General features: G+C 33.3%; 3 protein-coding genes across 10 annotated transcripts in view; 1 reads left to right on the top strand and 2 right to left on the bottom strand.

Annotated features, from left to right (window-relative positions):
- Positions 1–2,549, bottom strand: part of LOC100750111 — a 38,617-nt gene extending 36,068 nt beyond the window's left edge. Inside the window, exons 1-2 of one of the 2 annotated variants that reach the window (XM_012383654.3) lie at positions 2,438–2,549; positions 1,748–1,759 (exon numbers count right to left, since the gene is read on the bottom strand). The gene's annotated coding sequence lies outside the window, so the exon portion shown is untranslated. Of the gene's footprint in view, positions 1–1,747; positions 1,760–2,432 lie in introns of both variants that reach the window. The other variant, XM_033319821.1, reaches the window with a different exon arrangement.
- An 815-nt stretch (positions 2,550–3,364) lies between these two features.
- LOC100740012 (U3 small nucleolar ribonucleoprotein protein MPP10) lies at positions 3,365–5,679 on the top strand. The gene is made up of 4 exons (XM_003488020.3): positions 3,365–3,558; positions 3,628–4,984; positions 5,067–5,175; positions 5,264–5,679. The coding sequence occupies exons 1-4, from the start codon at positions 3,482–3,484 to the stop codon at positions 5,632–5,634; spliced, it is 1,914 nt and encodes a 637-aa protein (XP_003488068.1). The 5' UTR covers positions 3,365–3,481; the 3' UTR covers positions 5,635–5,679.
- Positions 5,680–5,874: 195 nt separating this feature from the next.
- Positions 5,875–13,689, bottom strand: part of LOC100740860 (aryl hydrocarbon receptor nuclear translocator homolog) — a 47,937-nt gene continuing 40,122 nt past the window's right edge. For 5 of the 7 annotated variants that reach the window (XM_012383614.3, XM_012383612.3, XM_012383610.3 and 2 more), the window contains 9 exons: positions 11,601–11,918; positions 11,051–11,254; positions 9,508–9,693; positions 9,193–9,351; positions 8,968–9,118; positions 8,619–8,776; positions 8,279–8,463; positions 8,050–8,191; positions 5,875–7,768 (listed from right to left, as the gene is read on the bottom strand). In XM_012383614.3, coding sequence (XP_012239037.1) covers positions 7,551–7,768; positions 8,050–8,191; positions 8,279–8,463; positions 8,619–8,776; positions 8,968–9,118; positions 9,193–9,351; positions 9,508–9,693; positions 11,051–11,254; positions 11,601–11,918 — 1,721 coding nt within the window. In that variant the 3' untranslated portion in view covers positions 5,875–7,550. The remainder of the gene's footprint in view (positions 7,769–8,049; positions 8,192–8,278; positions 8,464–8,618; positions 8,777–8,967; positions 9,119–9,192; positions 9,352–9,507; positions 9,694–11,050; positions 11,255–11,600; positions 11,919–13,689) is intronic. The other 2 variants (XM_012383611.3, XM_012383613.3) reach the window with 2 other exon arrangements.

The following is a 13,689-nucleotide window of genomic DNA, read 5'->3' on the forward strand; positions in this document are numbered from 1 at the left end:
GATATTCTACAAAAATAGATTTATAAAAGATATTTCAAGCTCGCAAAAATGAAAAGTCTCGAGAATCTTTATCAGAAGTTTACGAATAATTAGTGAGGGTAATTGATAATGTAAAAGTCGGAAGATCCAAGCAATTAGTTTGTAAGTTAAGAGTTTTAATATTTGGAGACCGTGAAAATACGAAGAGCGGTGGTAAGGAGGGTAAAAACTGGAAATTCAAGCAACTAATCTTTTCATTTCAATATTTAGAAACCAGTTAATTTGCAAGTTTCAAGTTTTAATATTTGAAGGATAATATTTGCGGATGCATAAAGAAGTAGAAATTCTAAGGAATTTCTGGCTTTCCAGTTCTAATATTTAAATATATGGTATAACAAATAAACGACTAAACTCCGGATTCAAGTGAAAGTTGAAGATCGAACATGGAAAGGTTGATAGTTTAAATAATTAATCTCCAAATATCTGAATTCCAATATATGTGAATCGTAAATATACAAAAATGTTGATAACGACGGTGGAAAGTGAAAATTAAAGGCATCAATTTACAAGTTTCAAGTTCTAATATCTCGAAACCAAGATCATTTACCAGGAAAATAAATTTGTCTCTTAAGGGCATTATACTAAACATCTATGGACCACCGAGACGTGGTAATATTTTATGGCGACTAATACGAGAATTAGAATCCTACCTTTACCTTTTCTTTCCTCTTTCTTCTGTATCGGCTCTGAAAGAGCGTAATCTATGTCGATACAAGCATTAACTCGGGGTCCGAGAGTTGTAGGATTCCTTTCACGTGATTAAATGTCGAGGGAATTTTTATAACAGTATCGCGAAGAGGATGTAGAAAGTCGCGATGTGATGTAACGTTAAAACGTACACCATTAACGCCTCACGAGACTCCTATTGGTTTGAGGAAGCAAGTAAAAAAGATGAGGATATTGTGTATATCAATATTCTGGTACTTACAGTACTTTCTATATAATATAAAATGTCCGGTAGTTATTTAAAACTTCTTCTTACGTATGGTTATAAAATCAAACAAGATTAAAATAACTCGTTACTTTATTTATAATTAATTTAACTGAAATATGCAACTAATTCCATTTCGACATCATACAGAGTTCTTGAAAGATTTGAACTTTCTTACCATGAACGCTGTAACTGGTGACTAATGGTGGCAATGGACCATCAATCGGTAACTATATTGATGAAACAAATATCTATATATGTGCACTGACGATGTACGTATGCATGTACATAATTCCGAATTTAAATTTGAAGATTTGGATTAAAATTTTACAAAGTTTCGTGGAAGATTGTACGAAATAATTGCAGATGTGAAAAAAGTTACCAAATGTTTATTTTTGAGCGAGTTTAAAGCAATTATTTCCAAACAATTTTTTACTTATCTTATCTCCATTTGTAGTTACAATTTGTCTCTTTGACATCAGAGACAATTTGTATTCAGTTCTAATAAATCATTGGTAAAATCACAGATCAAATTCTATAGCACCGATGGTCAATGCTTGTGTCTCACTGTCTCACGTTCTGAAATACCGACTTTGAAAAAGTCAGAGTATTTCTTACGCCCTCTGTGATTTACTACGGCAAATATTAACAAACAAATATACTTTAACAATGCATATTTTAAATAATAATACTCCTTATAATTTACCGGCTGCTGAAAAAGAGAACAAATCTCTAGCCAGAAGGGCCAACAAAATATCATAACAAAAAATAACTTACAAAGGAAAAATATAAATTGCGGAAACTGATCAAATGTCATTCGTAAAAACTATTAATAATTAGCAATTTGGATTAGTGTTTGAGAATTAATAGAGAAACTATCATAACAGAAGAAATTTTTTTAATTGAAAATAACTTATTATCATTATTTACTTTGCTTATTAATTAATTAATTAATTAAGTTGCTATAACAAACTTGTATGTGTAAAAACATAGTAAGTTTATATATTTAATAATTAATTGTTCAATAATGGTATATTTTAGTTTTAAAAATTGATAAATTGTCGTATAATAAATCTTCCAATACATATATCATAAAAGGAATGAAATTAAAGATTATTTATTATAAATATACTGGTTGTCGGATATTCTTCGACAAAATGTTCAATTAAAATTATTTCAATATTTATTACTGCAATATTTGTATGGACTGTGGGCCCATATTAAATATACATATTCCGATTTCAAAGATAAGTGTGGTGAACATATTATTAACCATAGGTACTCAAATGATTGTTAGTAGTATATATTTTATCCCAATAATCAACATTATATTAATAATAAATGTCCGTGGTTAATATGCTCATCAAAAATTCTACGTAATACGAGCCATTTGTCTCGGTTCGGACCTTTTATGCTACGACATGATTGGATAGCCAGAGAAACATAAAGACATGCCACTCACCATTAGATGCGAAAACATTGTTATCGATGCTGCAGTAGCTTAAAGGAAGTCATCACTAAAGCAATCATCAAAAAGAAACCACAGAACTCTATAGAGGAATTGGAAGCTGTGAGAAATCTGTAACAAAACATGGGATATTATAATTTACTTTTGAAGACGTCAATTTTTTTCATCTTTCTTAAAATAAATTAAACGTTATCAGTGATCTACGCAAAACATAACTAAAGATTTAGAATTAATGTAAAAAATTCAAGTAGTTGTGTTAAAATAAAGAAATAATCCAACTCAAATCCTATCCCAAAAAAAGTTTATACTATGAGCTATTGGTAACACTAACGCTTAAATAAGCGATCGATGATAAACGAACAGAAAAAGTTCGGAAAACTATAGAATTTCGTCATAACAACACATAATAAACTAAATAAGATATGTATTAGTTAAACGTGCCTGATAATAATCGGTAGAAAACAATAGAATAGTAACAAAAATACTACCTAGTTGAAATCACGCGTTTCAAACGGCAATACCTCTTGATACGATGCCTTTCAACAGTACAATGACGAACCGCGCCAAAACTTCGTCTAGCTGACTCCTGATTGGCTGATGTGGAACGGCTTCTTATTCGTATAAAGTCGCGCGCAAAATTGAAATGTTGTATGATTGGTGATCCAGTCAATGAACTACGATAGTTTTAGAGCAGATAATTAAAAAGAGTTTTTAATGTTTGCTATTTTCATCATTCTTATGCCGAAAATATTAATCTAAGAGTTAATTATATTAATCCAAAATTTAATTTTAATTTAAACCACTGCTGTCGCATGAGAAACTAACTAACTATCGAATAACTATCGATAACATATCGAGTGATGAAAACAAATACCGATCAATGGTATTGCATGTATTAATAATTATCGATATATGTCATAACCTATTTCTAGTACCTAACCGCAAGTACATAACTTATACTAATGGTGGCTACTTGTAACAAGAGTATAACCTATCAATTAAATATTTTTTTGTTGATAGTAAGTTAAACATAAATTTATATAATGGCTGATATAGAAATATTTAATAGTATTTTAAACACGATCAGTAATAATACTAAAAAGCCGGAGCAATTTTTAAGGTAAATATACTTTCGGTATTCTCTTTTCCTAACCTACATCATTGTATAATAACAATCATTTGTTTATAGTGTACAACACGACATTGCTATAGATTTTAAAAATTCCATAAAGCGTTTATATGATTTTACAAAACAGCAGTCACAAACAAATACGAATGCCTTGCCAGAGCTTGTTACAGAAGGCTTTGATGAAGAACAGATCTGGCAGCAGCTTGAATTGCAAAATGAGAGTGAACTTGATCACCTGATTGGTGATGTTTCTAAACTTTTAGCCAAAACTAAAGTATTCAAAATACCAATCAGTACAACTAAACCTATATCGGAACTTGAACAAAGTAATGAAGAAGATTTATCAGATAATGAAGAAAAGATGATAGAGGATGAAACCTCAGAGGATGAGGAGAAGCTACAAAGTACTTTAAAACAGCAAACGAATGTAAAAAAAAGAAAGAAGAAATCATCAATAGTAGATGACAAATTTTTTAAATTAGAAGAGCTGGATGAGTACTTAACGAAAGAAGAAAAAAAAGAGAAAGAGGATGAAAAGAGCGAAGAAGAATCTAATGATGAATCTTTAGATTTATTCAATTATCTTTCTGATGATGACAACCAAACTGGAAAAGCAGAACTATTAAAGTATGCAGACTTTTTTGATAGTCCAGAAAGTGAAGATGAAAATCTTCATTCTTCCAAACGATGCAAAAGTATGAATGACAAAGAGTCTGATGATAATGAATCACTAAATGATGGTAGTGATTCAGATAATGAAATGAGTATAAATAGTGAAATGGATATAGATAGTGAAATGGAAGATCCAAAGTCTTCCAAGAAGAAGGTCACATTTAATCTCACAAATGATTCTGATGAAACAGATAGCATAGAGAATAAAAATATCGATCTGAAAGAAGATGTAGAAATTAAGTCTTCTCTGGAAACGCGACAAGAGAGATTAAAAAATAGGATTGAAAAGCTAGAAGAGGAAGCTATAGGAGACAAACCTTGGCAATTAAAGGGTGAAGTCAATGCATCAAATAGGCCACAGAATTCATTGTTAGAAGAATTTGTTGAATTTGACATTACAACTCGACCCGCACCTGTAATTACTGAGCAAACAACATTAAAACTAGAAGATATAATTAAGCAAAGGATAAAAGACAAAGCTTGGGATGATGTTGAGAAGAAATTTAAACCAGTTGAGACACCATTAGAGTACAAAAAGAAGTTGATCTTAAATCAAGAAAAAAGTAAAGAAAGTTTATCTCAAATTTACGAAAATGAGTACATTAGACAGAAGGAAGCATTAAATCCAGATAACAATGAGAAAGAAGAAGAGGAACCAGAATTGCATACGGAAATTCGTGAAATGATGAATTCTGTGCTCTACAAGTTAAATGCTTTGTCTAACTTCCATTACACTCCAGCAATGGTAAGAAGATTATTAGAAAAAAATTTGTTTCTTTGTGTTGTAATTCTCTACAGCTTATCAATAATTGCACATTTTTTTTTAGGTTAAACCCGAAATAAGGATCATTAATAACATGCCTGCAATCACTATGGAGGAAGTGGCACCAGTTGGAATAAGTGATGCCGCTTTATTAGCTCCAGAGGAAATTAAAGGTATATCGAGTAGAAGAAATTTTATACACTGTTTAAATTTTTCATATTTATTATATTCAATTATGCTTTTCATTTCCTTTTCTTTAAGCCAAACCACGAGGTGATGTGATTGGTAAATCGGAAAGAACCAAAACGGATATGAAACGAGACCGAAGACACAAGAAAATGAGACAACGTGCACGACAACAGGCCATGGAGCAAAAAGAGAAATTAGATGCACTCAAACCAAGCGTTGCTAAGAAATACAAGAAAGAAAAGGCAACAGAGTTGGTAAAGAAATTGAGCAAGCATCGGAATATTATAAAAATGGACGAATCCAGTTTCAAAGCTCCTAAGTCTTCTACAGCTTTCTTTAATCAGCTGCAAGACGAAGTAAAGAGCCATATTAAAGCGAAGACTGACACAGATAGTAGGAAGAAACAAAAACATGTTCTATCTGCGATGAAGTTAAAGTTATAATTTTTGTACCAAGTTATGTAAATATAAATTGAAAATGTTATATAATTAGCATTTGATTTCTAATCTGTCCCTAAGTCAATCCTAAGTTAACAAATTAAATTAATTTTTGTATGCAATATCGGTTTCTCTACCTCTTATGTTGTCGGTAAGTTAAATTTTATTATCTTTTTTAATAATATAAAAAGAAGGAAAGATAATTTGAAATAATAGAGGAGAAAGGATCATAGAATGCTTCAAAAATATGTTTCGGACTTTAATCAATTATTTGCGTTATACATATTGATGCCTTCGTCGACTTCAATATGTTAATTATTGTCAGTAATCGTAGCTACTTTCGACAAAGGATGATTAAAAAGAATTATACGTGTAATGTAAATTTTTATATATATTAGTGACAAATGTTCCCAATTCATCATGATATGCTGCAACTGTTCCTTCGATCTACTTAAGAATTTGCTAGACATGTACACCTACAATGCACTAAATCACACATGGTTACTTATAAATGCAATTATGTTTTCGTATGCGTAACATTATCTATATTTTTCTTTAGAAATATCTAAAAATGGTGTTTTTGCTTTTTTCTTGTTTTGCACAGAGAAGCAAAGTGGATTACATATAATTTTTTTTTGTACATCATTGTTGTTGTCCAGTTCAAACGATGCTTTTCTTTCCATTCCACGTCGATTTTGACGATTGCACTATTTATAATTACAAAGGTCTAAATTAAAATAATTAAGCTAATCTTAGAAATCTAACGATAAGCTGGTATTAAAATTACCGTGATTTGTGTAAGTTTGATTGAGAAGTTTTTTAAAAATACTTTGTTTTATTTTTTGTTTTTTCTCTTATCGTTTAGAATGCACCCCTATGAACGTTTATTGAAGTGCGCCAGCTTCTTATTCGAAATAAAATCACTACCACGTAAAAAAGGAGAGAAATTACTTTCTACTACTTATTAATAAGCACAGATGAGGCGTTAAAATCCTATAAAAATGTAAAGTGATAACAATCGTACAAAATACATGCAGTCCGATACACAACCAATCTTAATGAAACATTACTTTTTCTCGAACAATTACAGATCTTGCACGCATTTTTGTTTTCTTCTAATCCAAAACTTTATACAGATACATCCATCTAATAATAGCTCGATGAAACTCTAGGCCACCCTATTACTTTATCGTTCTTGAAACTTCATGTACAATTTAAATATAGTTTACCTTACTATAATTGTGTTTTTTTTTTAACAAGGAGAGTCAGTAATTCTGTCTTAAATTTACGCTGCTTTCGTTAAACTTACTTCCTCTAGTATCGCAAAATCAGATTTATAGAAAGAAATAGCAAGAAAATTATCTCACGATAATTCATTAAATACAACCTAACCTACATTTCAGTTGTAACAAGCAAACGAAAAAAGAAGACTTAAAAATATAAATTATAATTTCCTTTCAGAAAATCCCTCTGTGTTATTTGTCATATCAAACTCTAAAACCTGTATCTCATCAACTGATCCATCTGTGCATATTATAAGTCCCCACTTTCCATATTATATTTTCCCAATATGACATTTCATGGCACTTTTGCAAAACGATATTCACGAATTTCGAATAATTTATTGCGCTCTCGTACGATCGTTAAAATTGTACTGTTAATCAATAAAATAAAAACTTCTCGCAAAACAGATGCGTTAACAAATCAGTTTATAAAATTCAGATAAACTTATTGTGAAGTTAGTTAATTCGTTTAAAGTTTTGCGCGTGAGGTGCTGACTGGCGAATTCTCATATCGTAATTAATTGCTCGAGTAAAATGTGATTTACGATACTTCGAGCGATCCCGGGACTCTACCAATGAAATTCGAACCTTAAAGCTTCCTTAAGGTAGATGTTTATCGGCTATATTGTTTTCTTGTCGCTACTCGAAATTAGTATTGAACATATTTAATTCCTCGAAACCGGACGCCCCACCCTGGTCTTGGAGCATTTGTAACATGTCTGACAGTTCCTGAGGTTGTGTGCCAGGTCCACCTTGGGAAGGATGAGGCTGTTGTGCTTGTCCGGCCACTTGAGGATTTGATTGTCCGCCATCTTGTTGAGGTGCTTGATGTTGCTGACTCTGCCATCCCCACATACCTACAAAAATTAAATTATTTATCCTTTTAATCCATTTTAGCGTTGTTTCATCTACGATTAAATAAAATTAATAATTAATTAATAACATTCAACATATATTTTTATGAATAGAATCTAATAGGGAATTGTTTCATTTATTTAATGTTATATGAAAGCTTTATGTAGGATATTTTGTATATTTTTGCATATTATATTTATTCTGTGTATTTCTACTTTTCAAAATTTCCATAAATGCATGAACATCTGCAGACTACTTATATTAAATTAAAGGTTAGGCTTACCGGGGTTGTTAGGTACAGTTGTGACTGCATGATATTGTGTAGCTGGTGTCCTAGCACCGCTACTTAACTGAGTATATGTTGGTCCATTTGGTGACCTCGAAGGGCTTAACTGATTGTATTGGTATCCTTCTGTTACAGGTTGCTAAAACAATGAGTAGTATTATAACCTAACTTTTGTAAAATATTCTTTAAATTAACGTTCAGTACAAATTCATTGTTATATATTTACCTGTCTTCCAATAGCCCAAGCTTGTTGCACAGGGGTTGGTGATGTGTTAGCTGGTTTCTGAATTCTACTTAAAACAGAAGAAGATGCGCTTTGTTGACCAGGTGAACCATAAGCTATGGGCGACTGTGTCGTTTCATATCCCTGATAAACATTTTGTGTACTGGACGGCCTAGGTTGTTGAGGACCTGATGAATTTATGATCATATTGATACAATATACTTTTCAACTTTAAATATAAAGAATCTAATAAAAAATGTAATTCAAACTAGAATTTAGTATACTGAATATATTAATATCATGATCTTTTTTATCACGATTTAAGAGAGCTAAAATAGTTTACCAGCTGTAGCAACAGCTGCTGGATGCTGCATCATATGATGCCCAGAATAGAGGGGATCCCTTGTAGGGTGTCTCTGCAGGGAATAATCTAGGCCAGGTTGTCCATAAGCAGGTACAGCTTCATTTTCTGTCTGACCATCACTACCAGGATGGAACGACCTTGAACATTAGAACACAGATGTTTTAATTGACTATGTTTGCTCTTGTATCAACACATTCACAATTTTTTATGTCATATGTATAAAAAAAATTGGGATGTTGTGAACGTGTTGTTTAAAGAAGAAAAAAACAATTGCACAATACGAAATAAGTGAAATAAACAGTTCAGTGTCTAGCATGACGTCTCGTACTTGGCATGTGTATTCGTGCAGACAATGTATTCAACGTCGTCATTGTACGGGTTTAAAAATGCAAATGCAGACGTCCTTAACCACACCCAGTCACGATTTTTGGCTCGAAATCTGTACATTACAGACACCACTTGTCCTTTCAGCTTCAATACTGCAACAACAGATGCTCATTAACAATAAGGAACACGAGTACAATCGATATTTCTCAGTCTTAAGAAGTCATACCTTGCTCAAAACTTTCTCGCATATGCGTCAAATCTTCTGGATGAAAGAATTCGTAGCACGGATGACCTAAGAGCTCGGACGGCGTATACCCTAGAATTCCACCGACTCTTTGGTCCACGAAGGTAAATTTACCTTCTGCTGAATGGCGTGAAATAAATTCTGAAATAAAAAAGAAAAAGGAAAAATTAATTGTCTAATTCATATTTTACAAAGTGGATATTGTGAAATACAAAGTGAAAAATTTAGACTGCAAAACGAGTCCAAGTCAGTCACTCCTCAACCAAAATTACTTGAATGGAGATGCTTGATGCTTACCGTTATTGCTGTTCGAACCCGCTAAATCGCTACTATTCGGTGTGCTGGTGACCTGTAATCGCCCAATGGCAACCAGGCAGCAGTGAGTGCTAACGTTCTCATCTGCAACCACCCCATCATGTCCGACTTGAACAGCCTCTCTGTCAGCTAGTCCCATACCTGGTACACATGGGGGAACAAAATCACCTACAGCGTAAAACGTTGAGTCAGTCCATGGTTCCTCATAACCGACAACTGATTATGATTTACATGCTGCTAGATACAACAATGCTAAGTACTTTTAAGATGGATAGAATTTAGAATATTATTTAATTATACTTCAATATAAACATGCATGTTTAGAATTTTTTTCAACTTCTATCCAACTTGTGTTACTTTCATTCCTTTCTTCATTGGAATTATTTCTTTGTTTTTTATCAGCTCATTTAAAATAAGTAACAGTAGATTCTATGAATCACACATGCATGACGCGGTTCTAGAAAAGATCATATGTATATGTACGTATGTATATCACAAGATAACATCATAACTCACATATGAGTAATGCGGTAAAGAACGTGTTAATTACAGAGTTCCAAAAATATTCCCTCGCGAGCACCCAATGATAACAAGTAAATTCCCAACGAATCTCTATGTAAGAAATCTAAATGAAAAGACACTTTGAACTCTACATATTAGATCACTCCATGGGTAATGTCGTTTTTATGTATATAATTTTAAAATAAAAATTTGACTAAATGATAATACTTTTTCTAATTTTTCTAATTGCTGATTGAATTACATTTCTGGAGAACAATTTCATAATATAAAATAACTGGAATAAATTAATTCCTGAAAATCAACTCTCAAAAAGACTTTGTCCTTTTCACATCTACACAATAAATCAAAGTTTCATAGAAATCCATCCAACTAGAAAATACGGCCCATACCTACGTACATATTCACTTAAAACTTTTTCTTCAGAAATTTCTTCAATCGTAAGTTTTACCAGTTGCTATTTGAATTCATTTTGGAAGCTTAAAACACAAAATAAGAGATGATATTACTCATGGAACGACCTAATAGAATGATTGAAAATGGAGCGATATAGAAGGCGGAAACGCGTGAAAAATGGCTCGCAGAGGAGTCCGTTATTATGCATTGAGGTTCTTGATAAAGCATACGAATTCCGTATCGGACCCCGTCTCGACATGGTTTATCGGTATTCCAGCCGTTCTGTCGGCTGTTAGGTCAAGACGATTCCATTCATTCTTTATAAACCGATCATACTATCCGTGACCGCCACCGAGTGCCGGCCCCCTTAATTTATAGTACAAACGTCGCTATCCTCGTGTATTCTACGAAGCCGTCGGGTTCGTTCATATTCTTGCTGCACGCCGACGTCTCCCTCGCTTTAAAATAGAAAGTTGGCGCTACGTCTCGCGCGCGGCCATCAACAGAGCGGCCCCGTTATACGTCGACAACGATGTACATCATCACCATCATCATGACAATCAATTGGCGAAACAACATCGACAAGTTGGAACCTATGTTGAACACTCACCGTTTGGGGGCCAGCTTTTGATGTACCCTGTACAATGAACTACGGCGTAATTTTGACCATCGCGAGCTGGAGGACCGAGAGAGTTCCTCTGCTTCACGTGGTGGAGACCATGGGCGGCAGCCATGTCGCCAGTCGTCTGCATGTTCCCAACTTTCATGCGACAGATAAACCCTCTCCTCGAGCCCATGCACAGTCTCATCGATGCTACGGATATTAATTAATTGATATTATATTTCATTGTATTTTATTATTAATTAATATATTGTTTGTACCGATTATGGGCTCTGGAGGATTTTAGTGTATTTATGGATGGTTTTGTTTTAAAACATACAATAGAACTCCGTTTGTTTCAATGAGATTTTACCTATTGTTTGATTAAATGAATTATCATCGATTAATTGAATTCACTTGTCTGAACTGTTATTATATGAATTGTTTTTCAGGTTCGTATAAATGGAATTTTAATGTAGCAATTTAAATGAGGTTGTAGATATAAACTATGGTCTTTTTTGAGAAATTTGTTGTAGTTAGCAAGAGAAGATATACTTACATTGTCCCTCTTTTTTCACTGTTCCTGTTTTCAAGTCAAGTACCCTGCCTCCGTTTTCCGGTTCGGCACCGCTCAGTTGTTCCTTCACTTTTTCTGTATCGTCCGGATGGACCTGTGAATAGAGGCTGGTGCCGTACCAATCGTTTTGAGTGTAATTCAAAACAGGCGCCACGGAATCGGATACGTAGATGATCATGCCGCTGGTGCAGTTCACGACGAAGAGGAAGCCATCCGCCGCCTCCAGAATCAGGTGCTTCAGCTCTTGATCGGTTAAAAACGAAGGCTTGTACGCACCATCTGAGCTGGTGTTTCCTGTTCCTGCCAAAGAATTTGTATCTTTCTTTTCTATGGTTTTTAATTAATCGTATTAGGTTGTCCCAAAAGTTGTTTTCGCTTTATAAGGAAATAATGGGTGGGCAACATTTTTTGTTCTATTCGAACAAAATGGATCATACATAATTCAATGAAATAATATAAAACAAAAAATATTCTGCATCTATTATTTCCTTATAAAACGAAAGAAACTTTTGGAACAGCCTAATAATTAATCAAAGAAAGTATTCAAGTGACTAATATTTTTTATTTGTATAAATTTACTTTAGCAGGTTAGTATTGACATAGAAGTGGTATATTTGCAGCACATTTGTGACTGTAGATTATAGTGTATTTATTGTAAAATTACTTAATTTTATTTCCAATTTTATTCGTGAAATTAATTTATTATTATAACTAAGATTTTCTTAATAGAAGTGTTTTCTTCAAAGGAACAAAGCATATTGATTTGGTAATGAAGATATTGATTTTCGGTATTGAAGGATTGGTGTAACTTTAACCTTAGAATTAGCCTTTCGAAAGAGAAAATTAGTTGTTCCTTTAAGGCACGTGTTTTTTCTTTGACGAAGATTGAACTTTTATATCGCGCTTGATGTAAATGGTCCGTATCGATCGAGGGATCTACCTGGTCGCTCGACATCGAATGCACGTGTAACGAGCAACATTTTTCAAGCGAAACGGATGCTTGTCCGTGGATACGTGCCACTACTTCTCCATGTGTAGATCGGGCGTTCTTTTTCGAAGTGTGTCCACTCGAATGAAATGTCCTTTTCTTATTAAAAATTGTAATAGTTGAATCCTACGATATTCGACGTAACTGGTACAAAAGGAATCAAATGTAGTTCCAAATTCAGACGATTACACGTGAGCTATTAATAATTCATAATCACGAACAATTAAAAACAGATCAGAATATGTTCAGGAACAGTTAAATCATTTTATTTTACAGCATATACTAATCACATAATATTCACCTCATCTATCACATGCCGCTTATAATTCTACAGAGGGTCATTGGCCCACATAAGACTACTATAAGACCCACTTAAGAACTTCTTCAAGCTGCCTCAAATCTCGTCGCGTTATTTTCCTCGATATATTTTTCATCAAAACCATGAGACTAAGAAATCATGTGAAAGACAGGTTCAATTAGACCTTAAAGAATTTAATCAGAAAACTGAAAACTAATGTTTATGCTAGAATACTTCTAACAAACAAACTGAGACACCATTTGGAAATTGCAAGAACTAGTATCACACATGTAGTATCACACAATCTTTAACTCGTTGCTAAATCTCTGATTCGAATCATTGAAGAATGGAGAGAGAATTATAATAAGAATCAGAGTTCAGAGAGAGAAAACATGAGACGATTGTGTCGTCCCGAGTGACAATCTTTCTAAAGCTAAATTACGTATTACTGTTCACAGCTCAAAGCGATAAACTCCGCTTTTTGCTATCTTTGAAATTCTAAGCACTCTTATCTTACATCAATTTCACCAATTTTCTCTACCTTCTATCTTGTTGAGTTCGTCGATTTGGCAAATAAGCGGCTCGTTTCTATGCTTTATTTCTTGCTTCGGCGAATAATAATTTACCCGCGACCCAACATTTATACGAGACGAACTATAAAAAGCGTCTTTCTTCGCAGACCTTCGAGGACAACATTAAACGACAAAATCTTTTAAATTCAACAAGAAGCGCCAACTTAAAGCAAGAGACGGAGGGGAACAAGCAAAAGAGGAAGGGAGAAGGAA

The sequence above is a fragment of the Bombus impatiens genome, unplaced genomic scaffold (assembly GCF_000188095.3).
Source record: "Bombus impatiens unplaced genomic scaffold, BIMP_2.2 scf_0217, whole genome shotgun sequence".
Taxonomy (NCBI): domain Eukaryota; kingdom Metazoa; phylum Arthropoda; class Insecta; order Hymenoptera; family Apidae; genus Bombus; species Bombus impatiens.